This window comes from Netta rufina (assembly GCF_964035555.1).
Source record: "Netta rufina genome assembly, chromosome: 16".
In the NCBI taxonomy this organism is placed as follows: Eukaryota; Metazoa; Chordata; class Aves; order Anseriformes; family Anatidae; genus Netta; species Netta rufina.
Genome location: NC_140140.1, coordinates 13,279,431 through 13,304,674, shown reverse-complemented (window position 1 = coordinate 13,304,674; position 25,244 = coordinate 13,279,431). Strand labels below are relative to the sequence as shown.

At 51.9% G+C, this 25,244-nt stretch overlaps 1 protein-coding gene across 2 annotated transcripts in view; it reads left to right on the top strand.

Annotated features, from left to right (window-relative positions):
- LAMA5 (laminin subunit alpha 5) overlaps positions 1–25,244 on the top strand; it is an 83,921-nt gene that overhangs the window by 34,280 nt on the left and 24,397 nt on the right. For both annotated transcript variants that reach the window (XM_084296729.1, XM_084296728.1), the window contains exons 4-25: positions 2,422–2,540; positions 3,565–3,735; positions 4,206–4,303; positions 8,871–8,986; positions 9,921–10,039; positions 10,226–10,316; positions 10,837–10,971; positions 11,421–11,483; positions 12,743–12,883; positions 13,274–13,411; positions 13,840–13,974; positions 14,802–14,936; positions 16,784–16,921; positions 17,095–17,147; positions 17,341–17,440; positions 17,932–17,984; positions 18,380–18,485; positions 19,205–19,304; positions 19,577–19,733; positions 21,416–21,554; positions 24,370–24,512; positions 24,614–24,720. In XM_084296729.1, coding sequence (XP_084152855.1) covers positions 2,422–2,540; positions 3,565–3,735; positions 4,206–4,303; positions 8,871–8,986; positions 9,921–10,039; positions 10,226–10,316; positions 10,837–10,971; positions 11,421–11,483; positions 12,743–12,883; positions 13,274–13,411; positions 13,840–13,974; positions 14,802–14,936; positions 16,784–16,921; positions 17,095–17,147; positions 17,341–17,440; positions 17,932–17,984; positions 18,380–18,485; positions 19,205–19,304; positions 19,577–19,733; positions 21,416–21,554; positions 24,370–24,512; positions 24,614–24,720 — 2,557 coding nt within the window. The remainder of the gene's footprint in view (positions 1–2,421; positions 2,541–3,564; positions 3,736–4,205; positions 4,304–8,870; positions 8,987–9,920; positions 10,040–10,225; positions 10,317–10,836; positions 10,972–11,420; positions 11,484–12,742; positions 12,884–13,273; positions 13,412–13,839; positions 13,975–14,801; positions 14,937–16,783; positions 16,922–17,094; positions 17,148–17,340; positions 17,441–17,931; positions 17,985–18,379; positions 18,486–19,204; positions 19,305–19,576; positions 19,734–21,415; positions 21,555–24,369; positions 24,513–24,613; positions 24,721–25,244) is intronic.

Sequence of the window (25,244 nt, the reverse complement as noted above, 5' to 3'; positions counted from 1 at the left end):
AGTTGAGTTTTGGATTGTAGCAGCTGGGTGAGGTTGTGGTGCTCCTCAGGGCAGGAGAACAGCTTTTCTAAATATATTTTTTAAGGTATTGTCACTGGTGCCCACCCAAATCTCTAGATGCCAAAGCTGGCATTGGTGTCAGTGCTTGGGCATTGCTGGTCTAGGTGCAGAACCTCAGATTTCTTTCCATCTCCTGTCTCTGTCTGCCTGCCCTGTACCATGCCCAGACTAGCAGATTTCGGCTCCCCAGAAACAAACCCGCAGCTCACTTCCAGGTGGCTGCAGGAACCCAAAAGTCTGGGGGCAGAAAGCAGCCCACTTCCCCTTCCCCTTCCTGCTTACCAGAGCTGGGATGCAGCCTGGGCAGGGTGGGGAGCCGCTGCCCTGCTGCTGGCCTGATGGGAGCAGAGGAGGCACTTGGACAAGGAGGCTCCAGAAATCCATCTGTGCATCTGAATTCCCTCCTTCCCAATTCTCTGATTAAAGCCTGATCTCTTTAGGAGCAGCTGGTTCTCTGGCAATTTGTCCCACGGGGTCTGTGGGGCAGCCAGGTCTGAGGAGCGTGTTAACCACTGTCCCCCGCCCAGAAGCAGCAGCACTAATTGGGAGAAGATGAGAGTTAAGATCTACAACCAGAGCTTAAAACCTGTCATGGAGGGATCTCGGAGCACTCAGAGGCCTTGCCCTGGGCTGCCCCTCAGGGCTCGTATTTCTGAGTTACCTGTCAGCCCGTGCTTTAGCTCTGCTGGCCTTTTCTTGTGCAGGAAAGAGCTGCAGGCATTTTGTGTGCTGCATTGCCTTGGCATGGCAGCTCCTCTCCAGCACTTAGATTTTCCCCTCTGCCGTGTGCTAGGGGCGAGTCGCTGCTGTCAAGTTGCTTGTTTTGTTTTTTTGTTTTTTTTTGGTTTTTTTCTTCTGTAAGGAGAATTTCCCTCCCAGCTGTAGTGCCTCTCTTGGGGCCCATTACAGTTCTGTTATTGTACGGTCTGGGGCAGAGCTCTTGCCCTACAGACTTGTTCCTGCTTGTAGTGGCAGCGCTGCAACATCTGGAGCTCTCCTCCCTCCTGCAACCCCAAGCCCTGTCCACGCCAACCCCCCTTGAGAAGAAGCGAGATGTAACCATGCAGCCCAGTGGAAAATTCCCGTGGAAATAAAGAGGTTGCTGGTCCGAAACGTGCTGGCTTCACTAGCACGACGAGTCCTTTGCAGAGGTTTATTTTAGGCTTGGGGAATTCTGTAGGTGGTCTAACAAAAACACTGTGCGGTTCGCTAGGGTGGTTAAAAGCAGCTGGCAGAGCTGTAAGCGCTCTGCAGAGACGCCAGCCAGCCTGGCCGGGGGTGACACCGGCCCTGGTGGGAGGCGTTCAATTCCCCAGGCTGTCCCAGGCAGGGCACTGAAGTGCTCTGGGGCTCAGCTCTGCAGGAGGAGGGCAGAAATGACGCTGTGGAAAGCATCTGTTAGGGCAGCTGATGGGGTCTGGGGGAGCGGGGCCGCAGGGAGCATGGCAGTGCGGATCCTCCCTGCTTTCCTTGGCCACCAAAGAAGTGGGAGCGCCGGGGTGAGATTCGTGGTGGTGTTTATCCCCGTGAAGGGTTCCCCACGCAGCGTTTCAAATGGGGACAGGACATGAAGGATGCCCGCTCCCGGCTGGTGCCAGAGCCAGAGTGCCCGACTTCTGCCTCATGCAGCCATGGAGATTTGAGGTAGCTGGAAAAGATTTTTGGTTTTGCTAAGGAGCTGCTCTTGCTGAGCATCCCGTCTCCGTGCTCTGCCACGGCAGTGCTCTGGAGATCAATCATCTCACAGCAGTGACAGGTTCCTCCTCGCCCGGGGCTTCGGATAAGCTGCCTTTACAGCAGCACCTGGTGGAGCAGAGCTCGGGGGCGAGACACCAGAGCTAAAATATTTCCGCGAGGATGCAACTCAGCCCCTGCTGCTGCCACAGCAGTGTTTATGGAGCAGGGCCACGCTGCTGGAGACCAGGTGTAGCAATCAGCCCTTCAGTTCAGCAGGAGCAGCGTAGCAAATTCCACATCAGCAAATGAAGACGACAAATTCAGACTAGGGTCAGAGCTCAAACTGTCAGCTTAATGCCGAAATTGCAGTGCAAGTTTTTGGTAGGTGGTCACAGTCGGTGCAATGCCCATTTCCTACCTTCCATCTGTGAGTTAATTCACTGCAGTGAGGTGATTTGGAGGAATTTCTGATGATGCCTGTTACTCTCACAGCGACTCCCTGCTTTCTCAGCAGTGGAGCACAAGTGTGTTATCAACAAGAGAGTTGATGCAAAGCAATCTTTACCTAGTAAGCACTTAACAAAGAGTATAGACCCTTCTCTCCTGCTGGCCAGCGTGGAGAAATCAGTACAGTGCTTTGAATTGTTCCTTTCCTCTTACTGCCTTCATCTCTGGTTGATACAGCTTCCAAAAGGGACTGCATTGAGAAGTTTGGACTGCACACCGTGGATCGTATCACCAAGGACGACCACGCTATCTGCACTACTGAATATTCCCGGATCGTGCCTTTAGAAAATGGGGAGGTGAGCCGCTGCACATGGTCATCCCCCGGGGCTCCCAGGGCTTCTGTGGATGTAAAAAAAAAAACACTAGTGAAGTGACTGAGCACTGAAATAGGTGGAAAAGTCTCTTAGGAGACATGGGGCAATTCTTCCTTGTATGGATGAAGAAAGTTCTCTATCCTCCCAGCGCACAAACCCTAGTAGAACCCAGAGGACGTTTGGGTTGTGGCTGTGCCACCAGGCTGATGGAAGCAGCGTTCCTGTTGCCTGCTTCTTTTTTTGTGCCTCTATTTACATGGAAAAATAGCCATGGGGTGCAGCAGTCCGGAGGGACCTGACTGCCTCCAGTTGGTTGTGCTCAGGGCATGAGTCCTGGGGGCTCTTCAGCCCTTGCCCTGCTGCTGCCCACAGCCCAGCTAACCCAGAGGAGTGGCAGCAAAGTGTGGATAACCCAGGGGTATTTCTCTTTACAGAGGAATGTAAGTCAGCAGTAGGCTTTTGAGGAGGACAGCAAAGTGGAGGAGAAAATAGAAAGAGCCTGATAATAAAAACTTGGATACTGGGGAGTGCTTGGATTAAAATCTGTACTCCTCCATAAGGGCAGGTAATAAAAGCAGGCAGACCAGGGCAGGTGCTTGCATTGGACAGGAGACTTCAGAACTGCTCATCCTCCAAGGGATGCAGCAGCCTTGGTACAAACAGTGACTGGGCACGAAGGACAGAGCCGTGCTATGTTTCATGCTAGAAATTTGCTTAGGGAATAGACATTCAGCGCTGATTTTGTTGGCAGTTGTTAAATTGTGTAAAAAGGCAACAGATTTCTAGTTTTGTTTTCTCAGTGACTGAAAGTGCTCGTATCAAATGGTTCCCACTTGGCTTTTGGACGCCACTTACACTGCTCAGCGTTAAGACAAATAAAAGACCAGCAGGGAACTGATTCAGTTGTCCTGTAAAAGAGTAAAGCTTGGGTTCAGCTGAGGGAGAGATTATTTTCCTCCCTTATCAGAGGATGATGCTGATTTGTTTTCCTTCCTCGTGTTCTCAGATTGTTGTCTCTCTCGTAAACGGGCGCCCGGGAGCCATGAACTTCTCCTACTCTCCTCTCCTGCGGAATTTCACAAAGGCCACCAACATCAGACTGCGCTTCCTGCAGACAAACACGCTGCTTGGGCACCTGATGGGCAAAGCTTTAAGGGACCCTACAGTGACCAGGAGGGTAAGGCGGACTTTGATACTTCTTGCTTATGAGGAGGAAGTGTTTGAGGGGTCTGGGTGCCACCTCTAGGGAAAGGACATCCCTGGATGTTGCCCATGGGAAGGAATTTCCTTGGGCTCCCCATGCAGAAGGTGTCTGCAGCGGGTGCCACCACTGCTGTGGCTGGAGCTGGAGGCTGGTTGGGAAGAGTTGATCTTAGCACGAACAGCATGAAACAGGGAACCACTTCCTGGTGTCCCACAGAGCTTTCTGGCTGTGTGGGACACCCGGTTTGTAGCTCATGGGCTCTGTTAGCGGTGGCAGGTCTTACCATAGGCAGATGTTGCACCCTATGAGGTCAGGCTTTCTGATACAAGGAAAGTGTTCCAACGTGTCATTTTACTGAATAAAGTCCTGCTGAATCCTGAGGAGGAGAGTTGTGAGGCTTATTCATAAATATATTAATGGCTAACTTCTCTTGTGCTCTCCAGTATTACTACAGCATCAAAGATATCAGCATTGGAGGGCGCTGTGTCTGCCATGGCCATGCAGATGTCTGTGATGCCAAAGACCCCAACAACCCTTACAGGTATGTTTTTCAAAGTACCAGTTCTGTGTAAAAGCATTTTAATTGTGCTACGAATGAAATACAGCAGTGTGAGCCGAGTCCCATCCTGAGCTCGTAATTGTGCTGGTGTTGTTGCTCTTGGCTCTGTCCTGGGAACAAACTAGAAACCAGTTCAGCCAAAGTAGCAAAAGTGAAAGATGTTTTGCCCATCTGTCTTTCGGACAGATGAGCTCCCTGGTGTGGTTTCCCTGTACGTGACTTTGCCATCCCCATGGGGACAGAGTGCTGGAGTGGGAAGGTGAGCACGCAGAGCCAATATTGTTGAACAAGGAGGTTTCTCATCAAAGCCCAGGGCTGTGTTCTGAACACGTTCTTAGAAGACTCTTACTTCCCACATGCCTTCTTAAGATTTGGGGCAATGCCCTCATACGTGGATGGTCTCCCAAGAACATAGAGACTGCAGTTCAGTTATACTCACAGAACCATAGATAAGTTGTGTATGTAGCCAAACAAATACTCTTTGCAAAGAACAAGAGCATGCAAAACAGTTAAATTTTGGCTCATAGGACTCTTCCCATCCGCCTCAGCAATTTGAAATGCCAAAGAACTTCTTTAAACCATGAAAGTGTTGCATCTTAGCCATCTGTTTGCATCCTGAATGTTGCCTTTATGAAGGGGATGGGTAGATTCAGCTGGACGAGGGAAGCTTATATTACTTTCTCATAAGGATCATGTAGAGCTTTTGGATCTTCTAAAATAAAATTCCAGTGAGTCCCAGCCAAGATTAAAAGCTGCTAAGCGTTAAAACAAAGATGTATTGAAAAGCAAGTCTGCGTCAGTGTGCTTAACTCCTTGACAAAGGAAAGTTCATAAATATTTGAGTGCATGGTTCCTTGTTTTCATTGTAGACTTTGGTTTTGCTGGATGCACTGTGCACCCGTGTACCAGAGCAGAGTCATTTTTTAACATGGAAATGCCTTGACATTGATGGCTCAGGGTTTTCCAGGAAGGGAGGGGGAATCAAGGGAGGAGAGATGTGTTGGGATCATTGTTCGATGCCACTTCTGCTGATGACTTGCGCTGCCTCCCGGAATTCATCTCCTCCACTCACTGTGAATGCATTTGGCATCTTCCCTCTAGGCCCCAAGCTGTTTCCTAAAGCCGCAGCACTTGTTAGCGAGCAGCTGTTGCGTTTCACCCAGAGCAGATCGCACTTGCCTAGAGGAGAAGCCATCTCCTCCTTGGGTGCTTTGCACAGCCAGCACACAACATCTGTGAGGCCCTTGGGGATCCATCAGGACAAAGAAGCTGGGCAAATGAAGAGCTTCTCATGGCATTACTGTACCCTGTTGGCAAGCCCAGAGAAGTCAGCGGAAATATGATACCGGGGGCAGCATTTTGGTTGAGAAAACAAGTAATTGGTGAAGCCCTGCCATTTCTCCAAGGCTTCAGCAGCAGCTGTGTGCAGCCTTCCCACTGAGGCAGGCACTGCCGGGCCTCATCCCATCACTCCCATCCTGACACAGCACGGGGCCAGCACAGCAATACCTACCCCAACCCCACACAACCCGAGGCATCGCAGGGGCAGCTGGGGCTTGGAACACGCCGTCCCTTCGTGTCCTCGGCCTCAGCTGTCAGGACTGTGTCATTTGTCCAGAACCCCGAGTGGGAGGCGCGGGGTGTCTGCTGCACATGTCCTGCCTCCTCAGACGCCGACATGCCACGGCGAAAGGGCAAGGAAATGCAAACAGAGGGAGGCAAGGAATGTGATTTGGCCCAGCCCTGTTAAAAATCCCAGTTATGTCTCAGCCTGTCTGGGAGGTCTCTGCCTCTCGCTTTAACTTCCCGCTCCAGCACATGCCCGCTTTTTGTTCCCGTTGCCCAGAAAGGCAGGATGAGCACTCTGATAGAAGTGAGGTGAGCTAGAAATGTTGGCAGAGATTTTAGGACATGATGGAGCATGTTCATGAGCTGACTTCCTGGCCATAAATGATGATGTTTATCCAGCTTAGGAAAGTTTTTCTCAAGTGCCAAGTTACGGAGGCTGCACTTCCAGACACGGTATGTTGGCAGCACATCTGGCGTGAGCGTGTGTGTGTGCAAGGCCCTGTGCTGCGAGGGCAGATACAGCCCCCTTAAGGGTCTGTTGCACTTTTTACACCCATCTCTATTTACACGACAGTCAAACAGGCTGAATTTAGCATTGGGAAGTAAAGTTTTCCTGGGTGAAGGTGAGCACCAGCAGGATCGGGCACAGACCTTGCTCCTGGCAAACCCTGCGAGCAGAGATAAGCATCAGCAAGGACTCGGCATGTTGCAAACCAAGGGCCCGGGCAGGAGCCGTGTGTTGACATGCAGCTGCCGTGGATGTGAGCTCAGGAGGACCCTGCGAGTGCTCTGCTTCTGCCTGATAAGAGCTCCTGTTTCTGTGCCTTCATTGCTCCGTCACAGACGTACGAGCAAGAGGAGAGACAACCAGAGAGAGGAGCTGCTGATTCTGTGCCCGATGCTGAAGATAACCAACAAAATGGTATTTAAAGACAGAGGCCTGGCTGCTCAGAAAGCAGATCTGTGGGAGGAAGTCAGGAATGCTTTCCCCTGCTGGATTTATCCTGTTCTGGCCCAATTTGTTCTGGCTCAATTTATATTGTTCTGGCCCAATCCAGATACAGCAGCACTTGTGTGCCACTCTCAGCTGTGACACAGACACTCTCTGCAGACTGTTTACCCGCAGTTGTTGAGCATCAGTTCGAGTGGGAAGGTTGTGGTTTTATGTTTACGGCTGGATGGCCAGGAAATACGTGTGCTATGTGAACGCAGCCGCTCCCTCTTCTTCCTTGTATATATTCAGTCAATGAAACATGTAAATATTATAGCTTGTGAACGTTCATCCATAATTCATTAGCAGCATGGACCCGACACAAGGTGCAGTAAAGCTGCCGTGATAGATGAGCTTTCTGAGAGGTCACTGCTAACTCTGTAGAGCAGAGTAAATAAATAGCTCCTTCTTCATCTGAAACATGCCTCTTACTCACTGAGGGCCATCTTTTCGCCTTCTGGGAACTGAACCAATGCCTTTCAAACATCTCAGATGTTAAAGAGCTGGGATGCGTGGCTGGAGCCATGTCCTCCTGCCAGGGAGATTAATACTGCTCAGCAGGTTTATAAGTTCCCTGACTCAGTGACCATCTTTTTCAACACGTATATATTTTGGGGTTAGTCTCCAGCTGCTGCCATGGAAAAAAAGCATCAGAAGATTTTGTTTCCTCGGAGGCATTGGGCAGTGGTCAGCCAGGTGAGAGAGGCCTGTGGGTGGTTTTGTTACAGAGACGGGGCCAATGTTTGCCTTTCTCTGGGTCTCCCTCTTGGATCTCCAAAACATGGGAAGAACAAAGTTTGCAGTGGATGTTTTGGGGCTCATTTCTGCCACATTGACTCCAGCCAGCCCCTAAGGGATGTGGTTTCTTGCCTGGACTCTCCTGGCCATGGCTCAGTCCAAAAATGTGGGTAAGGACAGGGCATGAGTGCGCAGAGAGCCGACTGCAGCTGAGCGTTTCATGGCATCTGCAAGGAGAGGGCTGCCCGTGCAGCTGGGAGCAGAGGTGGGAGCTGCCTCATCCTCTCTGGCTGAAACAAACTCCTGAACTTTCTCCCAGACTTTCATGTCATTCCATATTTCATTAAAATGAGTTCACTTGCCCCATGCTGCTGCCTCTGCCTAACTATTCACTGTACACACGCCTGCAGGTCCCACATCTTCAAAATCTGTGTAGGTGGAAAACACAACACTCCCAACTCACTGCAGCCATCGGAGTGTGTCTGTACCTCTGTATTTCATCCAGAGTCACTACGCCATTTGTGCCTGATGTTTTTTAAAAAATAGGTTTATTTTTAAACGCTGCTTTTGAATGGAAAAGCAGTGGAGGAGGGAGAGAGGGGAGTGGCAGGCCAGCCCTGAGGGGAAATGAGTAATTGCACAGATAAAAGCTGGAACATGCTGTATTATCCATAAGTCTAATACAACAGAAAGCATTTGTTTTGGATGGGGATCGCCTTCTGCTAAGTGGAGGTTTTGGAGATGATGTCACTGCTGTTAATGAATCAGTGCCGTGATTGAGCAGGGATGAGATCTGTCGGTCAACCGTCGAGATTTCTTGCCCGGCGCCTCAGGAGCCGCCTGTTTACCCAGCACAGCCCTGCCCGTGCTGGCTGGGGAAGCAGGAGGTGCATTGCACGGGGAGCGTGGGCTGGCGTCTGCTAAAAGACTTCATTCACATTCCCCAGCCTTCCTCTCTGCAAGCACAGGTACACCTGGCGGAGCGGATGGGACGCGCATGGCCCCATCCCTCTCTGCCTCCGTGCTCGTTTATTCCTTCCACAGACACAAAAAAAAAAAAAAAAAAAAAAAAAAAAAGGGAAACTCAGAAGTAACAAAAATGCCTTAGAAGCCTTTTACCCAAAATATTTGCTTTACCAAAACGTTGCTCATTGGTCTGTCTGCCTGGTGACAGCTACGCACAGCGGGGCTCTGCGGCAGGTCCCCGTCGGTGCGCCAGGCTCGGCTGACCCTCGCTCCTCTCCCCCGCAGGCTGCAGTGTGACTGCCAGCACAACACCTGCGGCGGGTCCTGCGACCGCTGCTGCCCGGGCTTCAACCAGTTCCCGTGGAAGCCTGCCACTGCCGACAGCGCAAACGAATGCCAGCGTAAGTTGGAGCCGGGTTTTTCCTTCCTTTTCCCAGCTGTTCGCAGAGCACAGGTTGGCCACGCTTCCCCGGCCCCTCGGCGTTGCAGCGCAGCGAAGTCTTTCACCAAAATCATGTGGTTTGTGGTGTGTAGCACTGGGTGCAGCGTAGATCAGCAGTGCTGCTGAGAGAGTTTACACGACGGTTAATTTTGTTTAGTCGAGGCTCGCACAGGGAGGCCCGCAAGGTCTGTACGGGGCTTTGATTCTGCTCACGCTCCAGTTCCTCCTCCATATCCAAGGGTTCACACAGGCAAGTCTCGTTGCTCAATTCTGTCTCCAAGATGAATTGCATTTGGGTCTGTTTACATACAGGACATCTTTATTTGTCTGGAGAAACCTTTGGTAAACGCCGACACTGGAATTTGTGCAGCACTGGGAATGCAGAGCACAGAGCACAGCTACATTGCACGATCTCTTTTAAGTGCAGGGCAGCAAAGGACAGTTAGATCTTATTCTTGTGGGTTAGTAGAGACAGCAGGCTGAACTTTACAGCTCACCTCCATCCTGGGTGGGATAAAAGAAGCAAGAATGTTGCCCTCTAAGCCAGGCTACTTGAGGCCCCAAAGTTGGGTAATTTCTCTTTCTCGTCTCTACACGCCTGCACATATTTTTCTTCTGGTTTTGTGCCTGCTGTCATGGTTTTTTTTGTGTATTTTTTTTTTGTTCATTTTTAAACTAGACCTTGTGAAAGAGCTGTTTCTTCTGTGCTTTTGAACTGGAAGATCCCTGGAAGCTTGGGTGTTCCCCCAGATACATTCAAGCGAGTTTCCTCATGGAAATGTAACCCATTCAATATCAAACCCACAAGGAAGCGTTAATATCTTGGGATCCAGCTGGTGACAGAAGGACCTCCAAGGGCTGATGACTTGGCTAAAATCTCTCTGTATTTTCAGCTTGCAACTGCAATGGCCACGCCTATGACTGCTATTACGACCCCGAGGTGGATCGCCACAAAGCCAGCAAAAGTCGTGAAGACAGATACGAAGGGGGAGGTGTCTGCATTGACTGCCAGGTAGGCCTGAGGGGCTCTGGTGGAAAAAGATGTTGCAGATCCTTGTGTGTGTGTTTCTGCAGTCATTGCTGACACTCCCGAGTTACTCCCTCTGGGCCCTTGAGCTGTTAGTAAATCTGGCAGATGAGCATGAATCCTGTCCTGCAGGCAGAGGAACTGATGCCCGTGTAACCCCCTGTCTTTCAGCATCACACCACTGGCATTAACTGTGAGAGGTGCATCCCAGGATACTACCGCTCCCCTGACCACCCGATCGACTCTCCCTACATCTGCTATCGTGAGTGTGATTTCCTCCGCAGGTTACAGACACCCTCCTGGACTTGGTGACGCTGGGGAGGGTGGTTTGGGGATTGGCATGAGAGATTTTTCTGGTGCAGGGAGTCCAGCACCATGAGAGATGGCTCCACATGGGCAGTTCCTGCTGCAGCTGGCATTGTCCATGGAAGCGTGTGTGCACACGCAGCCTGTACGTGTCTGCAGCACCCATGAAATCAGAAGTGGTGGTGTGTCCAAGGCTGGAGTGACCTAAAACTGTGTTGTCACCTCTGCTGTACCCCCACGGAAATCCAATCTTAGCTGCTGTCTCTGTGCCCTTTCAGCCAGTAGCCACAAACCACTGCTGGCTGTGCCTCTAAGCCAGACCCTCTCAAAATCACTCTTTTTATTTCTGGAAGGAATTCATATCAGATGGTGGGGGCTCTTGCAGATATTCTGTGGTTTAGCAATGCCCCTGCTGTGCTTGTGGCTGCCAAGGGTCTTGATCAGTGATGGCCACTGCTGCTTGTCCCTCCCTGCAGGCTGTAACTGCGAGTCTGACTTCACCGATGGCACCTGTGAGGACCTCACCGGCCGCTGTTACTGCAAGCCCAATTACACCGGGGAGCGCTGCGATGCCTGTGCCGAGGGATACCTCGACTTCCCCCACTGCTACCGTAAGTACAGCAAGGTCTCGGACCTCATGGACCCAGCGGGCACAGAAGTAGTCAAAGCTTTCTTTGTGGCTGCTCTTTAGATGTCTTTCCTTCACACCACATTGGCAGTCCAGTCTCGGGAGTGGTTCCCACTGGTGTGGATGGAGCTGTGCTCGGCCTCAGTGGAGGCTGGAGCAGAGCAGAGCTGAACCCAGCTCCCTGTAGTCAGTGGGAACTTCCCATCTGTCTAGAGTCTGACTGCTGACTTCTGTGTTGGAGAGAGAAAGACATCCTTCCAGAGCCCGGCTCTGAAATGGCTGTAATTGTTTTTTATATAGCGGGATGTCTGCACTTTGTTACGTGTTTCACATTCAGCCTGTTCAGTTTTGGGACCCTCAACCCATTGCTGTTCTGACAGGGTTTCTTTGAGTGTGTGCAATGACCTGTGCGGTGTCTCTTTCTCCAAATAGCTGTTCCAGCTTTCGCTTACAACGATACTGGAGAACAAGTGCTCCCTGCGGGACAGATAATAAGTAAGCACTGCAATTTTCCTTGCTGCTTTGGCAATCACCCTGCTGTTATTACTGTTATACCTCGCTGCCTAATGCGAGATCAGGTCTTCAGCTTACTGGCCTTGTACGTTATAAGGGACAGCCCTGAAACAGAGTGGTTCTGAGAGAGGAGACAGCTGTAGGGGAAAGTAACTGTGGGTCCAGGCCAAGTGCGGATGTCCCCCTCTGTAAGGAACACCCTAAAAGCATGGAGGGGCTGTGGCTGAGGTGGAACTTGAGCTGTGTTCTCCCAGATCTTAATCTTTGGGTTTTGGTACACACCTGTGCCTGTGCCACACCTGCATTTTCTGCATTCTCCATGTGGTGGAAGGCACAGTGGGTCCACGCTGACAGCCCTGCTGCACAAAGCCACAAGTGCACAAACTCCTGGGAAGCATCCACAGGCGGCTGCTCGCTCTGTGTTGCTTCCTGTGTTGTTTTCAGTGTTCACCTATGCCCTCATCCACGCTCCCCTCCAACCCCCTCCTCTCTGATGATCGCCCCTCTCAGCTGATCTCACCCTTTGTCTTTGTTTCTTTTCCCACCGAGTCCTCCTTTGTCTCATGCTCCCCAGCATGCTGGAGATAACCTTTTCCTTCCTTCTGATATTTTAAACTCTATATCTTCCAGACAGGTTTTTCTTTCCTGAGCTGGAACTTCTCACTTCCCTTCCCATTTCCCTGCCTCCCCCTTCCTCTGGTTCTTGGATGATTTCTGCACTTCCCTCCCCAGCCCATCCCCCTGTGCTGCTGCAGGAGGCAGGGTTGGCAGAGGGCCTCAGCGCTGCTGGCGCAGGGCACCAGCCTGCCCTGACAGCGAGAAGGGCTCAGATGCAGCTGAGCACAGAGTGGCCAGAGAAGAAGCCCAAACCCCACCCTGGTTAGCTGAAGTTTGGTTATTCATGCACAGCTCTTGGGCAGTGCTGCACCAAATCAGCCTCCTGGGCTTGTGCCGTCAGCGTTTGCCTGCCCTGTGCATTGCCCTGTTGCAGGCCAGCACCTTGCACCTTGCGTGATGCCGATGTTTCCAAATCACCCTGCAACCCCCTGCGCCAGCCGTGCTGGTCGGCTGAGCAGGCTTTGGTTAAAACATTTGCATCCGATAGGAACGTTATTAGGGAGCAAACCTAAGTTAGGGGGCAAACCTAAGCTGTCACCTCTCACTGCAACCCCTTCCCTGACTTCTGGGGCACAGAGTTCAGCCGACAGCACGGTGTTGTTGCTTGCTGTGTCCCTCTGCAGACTGTGATTGCTACGCCGGTGGGACGGAAGGCAACGCCTGTCGCAAGGACCCTCGGGTGGGGATGTGCGTGTGCAAACCCAACTTCCAGGGGACACACTGCGACCAGTGCGCTCCAGGCCACTACGGACCCAGCTGCCAGCGTGAGTGACTCCGGGTTAGCGGCCTCAAGCCTCCCCCTGCTGGCCTCCCTCCCGGGGAGAAGCACGCCTCTCCCCATCCTCGGGTTGTGCTGGGGAGGGGGAATTCTCCGGCCCTACTTCCAAGAGACAAATTCCCAGGACTTTCGCTGGTATTTTCCACCCAGCCCTAACCCTCCAGTGTCCATCCAGCCTCGGGGTGCTCTTGAGAAATTCCGTAGGGATGTGAGCTATGGGCTGGGCATGCTAACTGTCAGCCGTGTCCCCTGTGGTGTGTCCAGTGACTGCATTTCCACCCCAGAAGAACGGGCAGCTTGGTTCCTTTCCTAGGAAGGGAAACCGCTTAATTAACTAGTAACTGCTTAATTAACTAGTGTCCTTGTTGCTTTCCAGCCTGCCAATGCTCCGGCCCCGGTCAGTATGATGGCACCTGTGACAGCGAGACAGGACAGTGTCTGTGTCGAACGGGATTTGAAGGGCACTCGTGCGATCAGTGTGCTCCTGGCTACTTCAACTACCCGCTGTGCCAGCGTGAGTATCCGTCCTTCCAGGGGCCTGGGGGGTGTGCGTGTCTCTGCTCTGCAAATGGGTCAGAGTGCATCAGGTCTGAAAAACTGTCTGAAGACAGTCTCTGCCCTGCTTACAGATACTTTACTGGGAAAAAAGATAGTAAGAAGTGAGCACAAATAGTGGCAGTCAGGGTGACAGCAGCAGTCTGCCTCTGCCAACTTTAGGGTAGATGTTACAGCAGAGTCAGTCTGCAGGTAGGGTTTTGAAGGAATACCAGAAGTGGTGTTGTGGGCATTTTGGAGGATGTGCAGAAATGTGCAGAGATCAACAGTTTGAACGCTTAGGGCAGCACCTACATGCCCATTTGAGAGTCCCATAAAAAGCCCCCTTTTACCATGAGCTTTGTCCTGTACTCCCAGAGCAGAGCAGACGTTTTCTCTCTCTTGCAGTGTGCGGCTGCAGCGCTGTCGGGACACTGCCAGGAGGCTGCGACTCCTCCGGGAGGTGTTTCTGCAGGCCTGAGTTTGCTGGGCCGAGGTGTGAGCAGTGCAGCACTGGGCACCACTCCTACCCCCACTGCTACGGTAAGAGCACAGCGTTGAGGTGAAGAGGGGGGGATGTGCACGTGTCAGAGTGCTGCCGTGAAAGGCACAGGGTGCTTTGTCTCCCCAAAACACCTCTCAGTAGAGGAACGAGCTGGCTCCGTGTTGGCAAGGCAGCTGAAAGGCATCTGAGGTTTCCTCATGGCAGAGTGAGGTGATGTGTAGCTGAATGCAGAGGAGAGAAGCCATCCCGGCTCCCTGCTCAGCACCCATCAGCCGTGCATGTCGCATGAGCGTGCCTCAAATTCTTGTTATTCACGTGGGATGTTTTGGTGAGGGTTAGCACTCAGTTCCTGCTGGCCTGTCACCTTCCAAAAAACACGCCTTTTCTCAGATGTTGGTGCTTCCCAAAATGAAAACCCATGTGATTTGCACAATGAATTTGGCAGGCTTATTCTGGAGGTTATGGATCGTGCCAAAGCCTGGAGGACAAAGCTTTTTTTTTTATCAGTCACGCTTCCTTATCCCAACCCGTCTGTGACCTGATGTCTCAGCTCCTGCCTTTTTATCTCTCATTGGTGCATTAATCTACTAAACTGCTGAGGAACATTGAATTGGCTGTAAAAACCTCTCAGGGGCATTTTCCTGGTATGGCTATGTTTTTAAATTAAAGTATTCCCCATCTCTCTGGAGAATTAAGAAAATTCATTTCTGATGGAAGTATTCCCCGTCTCTCTGGAGAATTAAGAAATTAATTCATTTCTGATGGAAATAGCTACTTCCTGTGGGACTGAACAGCAATTCAGAGCAACAGTGGTTGGCCACAGCTCGTGTGTTCCCTCAGACTACCGAGAGTCTTGCTCTTGCAGCCTGTTCCTGTGATTCCCGAGGTGCGGTGGACAACAACTGCAGCCCAGCTGGCCAGTGCCGATGCCAGGCGAATTTTGCAGGGCACACCTGCAGCCAGTGCGCCCTGGGCTTCTACGGCTACCCCAGCTGCACACGTGAGTAGCCACCCTTGGGAGAGGATCCGAGGGGAGGAGCTGCTGCTGTTGTTATTGAAATGGTTTTCTTGTCCGTAATCCATGTCTCAGGGTTATACATGAATACAGCTGGCTCTTGCAGCAGGGATCAGTTTTCCTGTGTACGGTTCACCTGGCTATCCACCTGATAGGTGTGCTTCATAATGGGCAAATATTGCTAAGGAGTGCTTCCCAGAGGCTGTGCAGTTTTGGCTCCCCCAGTTCATTCATAGTCACTAACAGCAGAAGCTTGGGTCTGCCTGCTTGGTTTGGAGATGAAACCCGGTCTGGATATATGGCCTCTGTACCAGTGAGGTCTGAAGAAGCAGACCTACAGAGTGTGAACTGGGGAGCAGCTGTGGGTCAGATTTTCTCTCTGGAAGAAGTGTGTGCAGATGAACATAAAACTTGCTGAGTTGCATCTGTCTGTCCTGGGGTCTGAGAAGGCTGATGTTTTCCCAGCAGTCTCAAACCATGTGTTCAGATTACATTTTGGTGCCATGAGACGTTCAGACGTGGCTCACAGGACACAATTAGGCTCTTCAGGGCTTGCTCCACCCTAGTTCATGCCAATGCACAGCAACTGTGCTGAAACCAGCTGGAGTACAGTTGCACAACAGGCTGAACAACGCAGATCAGGATTTGGGGTTTCAAGTCAGCCTCAAATTCAAGGTGGCATGGTGAGAGCCTCACAGCAGATTCCCTGGGTGCTGCATCATTCCTGCTGGTGCCAGGGCTGAGCGATGCCTGTGGCAGGTGCCTGCAGCCCCAGGAATTCTGGATAGCCTTCTGCAGCTCTGGGCAGTGTCCTCTATCCCTCCCCGTCGGCAGTCCGGCTGGAAGCCAGATGTACTCTTATGTCTCCCGGCAAGAATTTACTGCTCATTAAAAAATAATCTGTGATACAGTTTCCCTGAAGCAACAAAAGAGCATCATCACCCTCTTGCACCATACTAAATGTGGATGCCTGAGCCACGGCCAGCTGGCAGAGCGCTCCTAGCAAATGCTGATGCCGGCAGTATGCCTTTGAAGAGGCTGGAGACATGGATGAAATGGTCTCACAGGAATTCAGTAGTCTTTTTTTTTTTTTAATATCCTACAGCAATATCCAGATAGCAGAGCTGTAGAGGAGTCATGGCAAGGAAAGAGGAGAAGAACATGTTTTTGTTTGTTTGTTTTTAAATCTGTAGCTTAATTAACAGTGTTTTGCTGTGCCAGTCCAAGGCGTCAGCTTAAAACCTCCCCCCTTGGCATCAGAGCAGGGATTTGAGGAGCTCCCAAGAGCTGCCCGACAGCTTGCTGACCTTTCATGCGATAGGGCCGCAGGATCTCTCCGTGCACTCGCAGCAGGCAGGTTGGGTTATACAGGAAGCTGCAGAGCCACTGCCCTGCCTTGCCCTCAGCTGCTGGCAGTGCCACGGCTGTGTCTGGTGCTGCAGACCTGCTGCTCGTCCTCAACAGCCCCAGGGCAGACACTGATGGCTGAACGCTGCTCTTAGGAGCCTAGGCTTCTGTAGGGTCTGATCTTTCACTGGTTGCTGACCTTTTGGGGGTGAGATCATGCAGTCCCCTTTTCTTTAAACAGAACTACACCACCGAAATAACACCTCGCTATAGATGAAAGGCTATGATAAAAATGTGAAAAGCATTGTTTTTCTTAGCTTTTTTTTTTTTTAACTAAATCAAAGAACGAGTCTGTTATTTATAACCTGTGCTTTTGACTGCTTGGGTGAAGGTCAGGCAGACAAAAGAGGCTGCTGGTGGGAAGCCTTGAAGGCAGGAGCCTTTGTGCCCTGCAGGCCCAGCAGTTGCTTTCTCCTCTTTTGCAGCTTGCCAGTGCTCCAGGGAGGGCTCTCTGCACAGCACGTGCGACCAGGAAACAGGGCAGTGCAGCTGCCGGCCCAAAGTGACGGGACTGCGCTGTGATAGCTGCGTGCCGGGCGCCTACGGATTTCCACACTGTGAAGGTAGCCCCCTTCTCCTCCCTGGGGCGGGGATTCTGCTCTGGGACGTGGTGTGGTGCTGGGAAATGGGCATGTCGCTCCCCAGCAGCTGCGTCAGGAAGAAATAACCACCTCGAGGAACAGCCAGGGTGTGAGCTGTCTCTTTATCAATCCCTCCTTGTGCCTCTCTTTTCTAGTGGGCTCCTGTAACCCTGCGGGGTTGGTGACTGCAGATCCCTCACTGGCCCCGGTGAGTACCAAACAAACCTGCCAGCAGCTCGGGTCATTTTTTCGCTTGATCCCCTTTTTCTCACATTGGGACGAATCCGTCCTTAAGCACAGTGCTGAAAACAGCCATTGTCCACTCAAGGGTAGCAGACACCACGTCCAGCCACTGTACTGCAAGTCCTCACCTGCTCCTTTCTCCTCCTCCCTTTCTCCAGGGCTCCTGTGCGTGTCGGGCGTACGTTGAAGGCCCAGCTTGTGACAGATGCAAGCCCTTGTACTGGAACCTGACCCCGGAGAATCCCTACGGCTGCACGAGTAAGGAAATGGCCTCAAAAAGCCCCTTCCGTGCTGTAATGGTGCAAGACCCACACCTAAGCCTGTGGGGATCATCACTGCTGGATGGATGTGATACCTTTCCTTCCTTTTTCCCAATGAGACACAGGTCAAAGGTAGAGGTGTCTGGGGAGGGGGAGAGGTTAGAGCCCAAATCTTTCTGCTTGGTACAGAACGCAGGGCTCGTGCAGTGAGTTGTGCCACTCTCAGCCCTCCCTGCAGACATTGCACACTTAGATTTTCACGTCCTGCTGTGCAGAAAAGTTGAATGTCTTGGACAGCTGTGTCTGCAACAGTAACTGCCCCAAAACGACAAGTGAGCCCTCGTGCAGTTCTACCCCCTGCTTGCCCAGTTCCCAGCTCCTCTTGTCCTAGTCAGTGTCCTCTGATGTGCTGGGGACTGTCACCCGTCAGGCTTCTCCTCAGGTGCTGATTGCTTTTCTTGGCTTTCTTGTTCATCTCCCCTTCTCCAGGCTGCAAGTGTGATACCAAGGGCACCATCAGCGGAATCGCAGAGTGCCAGCAGGTGAGCTTGCTCCTCTCTGCCTCTGGGCACCTCCCAGTCTGTGCTGTGCTGGGAACATTTCGGCTCTGTCTCCAGCAGCTGCTGCTGGAGAAGCCTGTCCTGACGCTGAGCTCTCAAAGGTTGCACCACAATCTGTGCTTGCATGAGAACATAGGATTAAGACCTGTCATAAATTAGGCACCTAAATATTTCTGTGTCTGGCCCAGGATGCCTGGTTTTTTGTTTGCCTGCATTTTTGGGTAATTGCACTTATCTGGCCCACCCACGCACAGGAAGCATGAAACTCAAAATGCTCCTCCAGTATCCCAGACGAGGACCCAAATAGCTGAGGGATGGCTCAGCCATGACGAGCAGCGGGAGGGAACAAGCTCTTCTTTCTGCCTGCTCTCTCCTAGGGCGACGGGCAGTGTTTCTGCAAACCAAACACCTGTGGCCAGTTCTGCTCAACGTGCAAGGACGGCTACTTCAGCATGGAGAATGCAAATTATTTTGGCTGCCAAGGTGAGTCCCCTTCTGGTGTGTCAGGTGAAGGGGGGAGGGCACAAAAGCTGGCCCTAAAACATGTGTCTGCACATACCCCTTGACTGGTGGCCTCGGAGGAAAGGAGCAGGGCATGTCCCACCTCCTGCTTTTGAACAAACCATGGTCCAGAGCAGGTGTTGGATCTTGCTGTGTATCTGGAGACCCAACTGGGTAGATGCTAGTGGACAAAGGACAAATGTTCATCACGCTGGGGAACGAAAGGCCAGGAAAGCACCTCTGGGTGCTGCTTGCCTCAGAAACTGGTGTGCTGAAACCATCGCTCGCGTCCTTGCAGCTGCACCCCATCTTCCTCCTGCCGGGAGCAGGTGGACGTGGGGTTGGCTGCTCTCCATGGTGCCCATGGGAAGAGAGGAAGGAGGAGATCCGGCCGCTGTCGGCTGGCCCCACACGGTCCCGGAAGGGCTGGGAAGAGGGAGCGAGGCTGCTGCTGGCGGCAGGGCTGCGGCACCCGGCCGTGAGGGTTTGCAGACCTTGTTACTCCCGCAGCCGTCTGGAAATAGCTCGGCGCTGAGGTGGAAGAGGAGCTGGTCCAAGTGGGGCCGGGGCCAATATGAAAACGGATACAATGGAATAAAAATAGTGGCCCCAGCCTCCCCACCCGCTGGGGCGCGCCTTTGATTAGGGACCAGGAGCTCGTTAGCACGGGGGGAATGTAAACAGGCGCTTCCTGCCCACAGGCTGCCGCTGCGACGTTGGCGGGTCCCTGGGGCCATCCTGCGAGGAGCGGAGCGGAGCCTGTCGCTGCCGTCAGAGCACACGCGGCCCCACCTGCGCTCAGTAAGCTGCTAGCACCTCAGGGTGCCCGGCCTCTCGTTCGCTGTCTCGGGGCTGGTGGCCTCTGCCACCACTGGGATGGGGACCTGACCCTCCGGGCTGCTGTCACATCAGCCGCGTGCCTGGCAGAGCTGTCCTCCTGCCCGCAGGGGTGGCATGCAGAAGGGTCCGTCACTAACATCTAACACCTCAAAAGGCTCAAGGGAACGTTGGTGAGCGAGTCAGGAGCTTTTCCTTCCAGATAACTAGGTAACGGTGCTCCTTCTCTTCCGCAGACCTGCCCGGGACCATTATTTCCCTGACCTTCACCACCTGAAATTTGAGCTGGAGGAAGGGACCACGCCAGCCGGCCGGGCCGTGCGCTTCGGCTACAACCCCCTGGAGTTTGAGGGGTTCAGCTGGCGAGGATACGCCCAGATGTCCTCCATCCAGGTACGCCTGCTGCCTCCGACCCAGCCCAGCTCCCACTGTGGAGGATGTGGCTGGTGGAGAGCTGCCGTGCTTTTGGCACACATCTTTTACCCCAAGTGCTTCTCAAACCCCCAAAGTCACATGACAGCCAACATAAACAGCACAGGGAATATATATAGCCTGTTTGTGCAGATATTTCCTGTAGTGCTAGGGACAGCATAGACTGATGAGGGGAAAGATCCTAAATTGGGAGTCCCCTGACATCCTAATCCGGTTAGATAAAGGTGGTAGCTTGGTGATTACTTACAGGGATGTCTGTAAACAGTGTATCTGGGTTTCCTTGTGGCTATTTCATCTGACTCTGCTCTTTCCTGCATCTCTCTGCATAACCTTCTCTCCCTTTTCCAAAAATAAATTAGATCCCTCTTTGCTGCCATGTCTGGCTTGGATCTCTTGTTACTGGTCTGCCTCTGCTCTTGCTGATAGATGGTTTGCCATAATGATGGTTTACACTAACCAGGAGTTGTCTAAGCCCCACAGATGAAGCTATTTCATCTGTTGACCCTTCTTTTATTTTTTTTTTTCCTTGGGTGGATTCTTCTTCTGCATGGCACCTGCAGAAGCATCACCTGTGTGCGTGTTTGGGGATGGGGTGCAGGGCAGTGATTCTCTGACAGTCTTGTCCCATGTAAGATGTTCCTTATTCTGGTGCATTTACTTTCAGTTTTCTTGGCTTTTTACATGCTTAAGTGAAATAACAGAGGGGACAAAAATATGAGCCATTTCCCGTTGAATTTGTACATAAGAGCTAGGCAACAAACTGCTGTAGGCTGCCTTGAGAAAACCCTAGCCTTAAGGTTTAAGTATGAAGCTCATGCTCAAGCTCGTGGCTTTGTTTTGCATCCAGCGTTGGCAATGAGATAGAAATAGGCCTTGGCAGAAGGTCAAGCTCATGGTTTTCTGCTGGCAGGTCTCTCCTGTAGTTTGCTCTTTGCAAGGTCCTTCCAGTTTGCTCTCCAGTGGGGAGAAGGTGTGTAACTGGAGCTTCAGGGAGTCTCCCCAGGCATAGCCCCTGCTTTGCTCTTTAGGCAGAAGGGTATTTAAGCAGGTGCTTAGATCTCTTTAAAACGAGTAGGATGAAGCATCTACTTAGCTAGTACCTTCCCAAACAGTGTCCAGACAGGCGGAGGGCTGACACGTCCCTCAGTGGCACGTTCCCTTGGCACCACTAGTTCGTAGCGCTGCGGGTTTCTGGGGATGAGGCACCAGCTCCATTTGTAGCCTTCTCTGTAGGCATCTGGGCAGAGACCTGTAAGCACAGGAGCTTCAGTGTTTGGTCCCTGCCAGCTGGTTATGTCACAAAGCCCAGAAGCAACACACAGATAAGAAAAACAACTTCTTAAAACCTCTCCTCTGGCACGGCGCGTGCCCCAGGATAGCCGAATGACCCCGCTGTGCCAGAGAATCTTCCCCGTGGGGTTGGAGCCTCTCCACCCAACTCCTGAAAGCAGTTTGTTCCCTCCGTGGGTGGCCCTGGAAGGGACAGCGTGGCGAGGCAGGGCCGATGTGCTTGTCTTCTCCTTGCGCTGTGGCATGTCGCTTTGGGAGCAGTGAGCCGAGCGGCTGCGCTTAGGCTGGTGGCTGTCGGCGGTGGAGGTAATTGAAGGTGTGCTCTGCTTCTCTCCCCTTTCTCTCTCCACCAGCCCAAGGTAGTGGTGACCCTCAATGTGACTTCCCCCGACCTCTTCCGCCTCGTCTTCCGCTACGTCAGCCGGGGGCCCGCCAGTGTGGAAGGGAGGGTCTCGGTCGTTGAGGAAGGAAAGTTTAATGTTTGTGACAACTGTAAGTGCATTTTTCGCTTCTAGCCTAACTCAGAGCATCCCACACTGCGACACTACTCCTCCGCCCCTTCTCCTGTCCCAGGTGTGCCCATCCCAAGCGTCCCCATCCCAGACGGCCGGCCAGTGCTGTGCCCTGGGGTAGCAAGGGAGGGGGAAGCGAGGCAGGCAGGCAGGCAGGCAGGCAGGCGGGTCAGGCTCTCCCGCAGCGTGGGTGAGCGGCCAGGAGCTGGCCTCCCAGTGACGTGTGCCCCATGTGCTTTTTTGCTTTTTGCAGAATAAAATCAGAGTCACTGTAGACGTGAAGGAGGCAGAGCTCTATCTGTTCCATGTCATCCTGAGGTATATTAATTCAGGAGGGGCCACTGTGTATGGCAAAATTACAGCTTATCAGCCACGAAGGAGAGGTAAGGATCCCAGACTGCCCTGCTCCCCTGCACCATCGCCACCTCCTCCCCATCCCAGGCAACCTTCTGCATCATCCTTTACAGAAGACACTTCCATACGGCTTTATCCCATTAGTCCTGCCTTTCCAATTCAGGCTGATTTCAGCCTGCAGCCCCCCTTATTTAACAAAGCAGTGGCAGGCTGGTCCCAGTCCTGGGGCTGTGCATTGAGGACTGTTGTCAGCCAGGCTGTTGTTGGGTAAGGCTGCTGTACAGCTAGGTGCAGTCTCTCCTGCAAGGGTCAAAATCACCTCAGTACCCCCAGGCAGAACTGAGCTGAGTTTCCACAAAAGCAGAACGGGCCAAATGCTGGGAGTTGGATCCAAACTTTGGCTGCTGGGCATGGTTTTATTTCACAGATGCCCTCATGTGGCAGGCCTGTCCTTGCCTTGTGCTTCTCTCAAGCCAGGCTGCTGGCTTTGTAGAGTGCAAGCTTTGGAAGTGACTTGGAATTGCGTGTGTTATAAAGGCAATGCACTCAGGTAGTTAGTTTCTTGCCAAGACATGAGCTGCTGGAGGGGAAGACGAGACACCAAAAGATGGCTGAACAAGCCTAGAGACCTGGGAATCGATTATTCTGGGAATCAGTGTGAGCAAGATTGCATGGGGACAGAGCTGAAGCCATGCAAGTGCCTTAGGACACAGCTGGCTGATTATTTTTACCACTCTAACAACTCTGCGTTGACATTGTCCTGCTGTACAACGCTGTTGAGATCAGCTAACTAATGTATCAGTGTGAAGTTCTGTCCTCTGTCTTAAATTGACATAGAAGATGTTTTGCCTTTGATATCATATGCAAGGTTTGAAATGCCAAGATATTATTTTTCTACCTTTTTTTGAGGGAAAAAAAAAAAAAAGCTGTTTATTTTTATAGCCATACTACACAGCAGAAAGCCCAGAGAAGCATGAGCCACACTCATGCTTCAGGATCTGACCAAAGGTCTGGAAGTATTTAATCTTTTCTATCCAGCAGCAGAGCTCATTTGCCTTATGATGGGTTTCCCTCTTTGCTCAAAGGCAACACTTGATTTTTGTAGTGTTGAAGGCAAACTGCCTGACCAATACAGCAGCAATGATATCTAGGGGGGCAGCTTCCTTGGTAGGCCAAACTGGCTCCAGAAACACTGCCTGGGTAGAATGGGCTTCTGATGGTAAAGGACAAGTGACTTGGAAAGAAACTGAAAGGACAGATTGAACCATTCTCTCTCTCCCTGCGTGAAGAAGATAAGTGAGAAGATGTGGCTTGCAAACAGGGAAGCCTTTTCCAGGTATATAATCTACTGACCAATTTGTCCTGCCCCACCTCCACAACCCCTCTCAGTTTGAGTTGTGCATCCAGTCAAAGGGATGTCACACTGCAGCTGCTCAGGAAATCTGCCCCGTTGCCTGTTGAGGGAAATGTCTTCGTTCCTTGCATCCTCACCTTTGCTTCCCATCTGAGAAAGTGAGGGCTTGGCCTCAGCTGGTGCCAGGCGTGTTGCAGACCTAGCACACAGGAGAAGAGACTGCCTTACCCCAGCAGCAGCACAAGTCCTTGCTATAGCTTCTGACCCTCTGCACTATGCCTTGATGCTCGTGTACCATACTAGGGTTGTCAGTGTGACGTTCTCCACTTCTTCATCTCATCTGCTCCCCGTGCAGCCACAGTCAGTGAATGCTTCTTAATCGTGTGCTTCAAAACCCTCCTGAGACTGTAAACAGGCAGGCAGTCTGCTCCTAGGTGCTGTTTGCGTTTTTGCATCCAAAGTTAATGAATTCAAAGGTTACAGAAATGTGTCAGCTGAGCCATGGAGCTGTTCAACTGCAGCAGGATCAGGACTAAAATCTCTTCTGTCCTGTCAGTTAAAATCAATGTCTAAATCTCAAGCACAGAGAGTTTATTGCTGGCAAGAAAGGAGCACAGACTGAGGGGCTGAGAGTTTGCCAGAAGGCAGGTATCTTGCCCATGGAGCTGGGGGGAGAATACCCCTAAGGAAAAGTGTACCTGGGCAATTCTTTTTGTCTGTCTCAGAATAAATGCTTCACAGAGGACTTCCTTCTCTAGCAGCCAAACTGCTCTTTGGGATGCAGTACTCTGTGCTTTGCAGTCCAGGGAGGCAGAGCACACTGTGAGAGCCGTGGATTATCATCAAGGATTGCAGAGATCGTTTTTTTTCTCCCATTAAGCTACTGAGTAGATTTAGAGTGGATGCCTCTGTTACGGGTTGGTGTGGGGTTGTGGTGCCTCTGCTACAGCAGCACCAAAAGAGCAGGAGCCCAGGACTCCCTGCTGCATTACAGAGCCGCTCCCCTCAGCATAACCTCTGATTTGCAGCCCCAGGCTTCCCATCTCCTCCCCGATGCCTTCACAGCCTCTTGTCCCTCCCACTCCAGGTACAGAGCAGACCAAGCAGATTGTCTTTGCACCCAGCACAGAGCCAGCCTTTGTCACCGTCCCCCAGAACAGCTTTGGGGAGCCATTTGTACTCAACCCCAACACCTGGTCTCTGGTTGTTGAAGCAGAGGGTGTGCTGCTGGTAAGGACCAGTCCCTGCACTCCGTCCACCACGGGGAGCTTCAGCAGCTCCCTGGGGGCAGGTGTCCCAAATAGAACTAACTCTCCTATTTCTCCTTCTAGGACTATCTGGTTTTGCTGCCCAGCTCATACTATGAAGCTCCAATCCTGCAGCTAAAGGTCACGGAGCCATGTACATACCAGCCAGCCCCAGAACAAGCTACCCAGAAGTAAGAGTCCCCACGTCTTTGTGCTGTGTGAGATCTACTCTCTGGCTCCTCTTGGCATGAGGTCAAGAAATACACACAGTCCACGTTCTGCGAGGGTCTGAATGCAGTAAAACTGCTTTGTGGAGTACTTGCCATGGTTGATAACATCTTGCCATAATTGATAAGACCATAGCCCCTTTGCTATGCTGGAATGTGTTCCCAGTGCCCAGGACCTCTCTGTCCATGTTGGCAGGAAGGCTGCTTGGATTCTGGACATTAGTTGTCCCCTCCGCTAGTTGCAGTGATCATCAGTATAAAGAACATTGCAAGGGGAGAAGCTTTTTGTTGTTACTGCCCTTGGTGGCCCTATAATACACGCTGTCTTGCTCCACACTACCCTGAGATGCTCCTTTGGGTGCTGGAGCCCTCGTGTTGGACCAAAGCCTTCTTCAGACCTTGCTGGGATCCTGTCACACGGGTGCTCTTGACTCTTACAACTTTGATCTAACAGCAGTACTTCCCAAATTCTTTCTCAATGCTTTTAG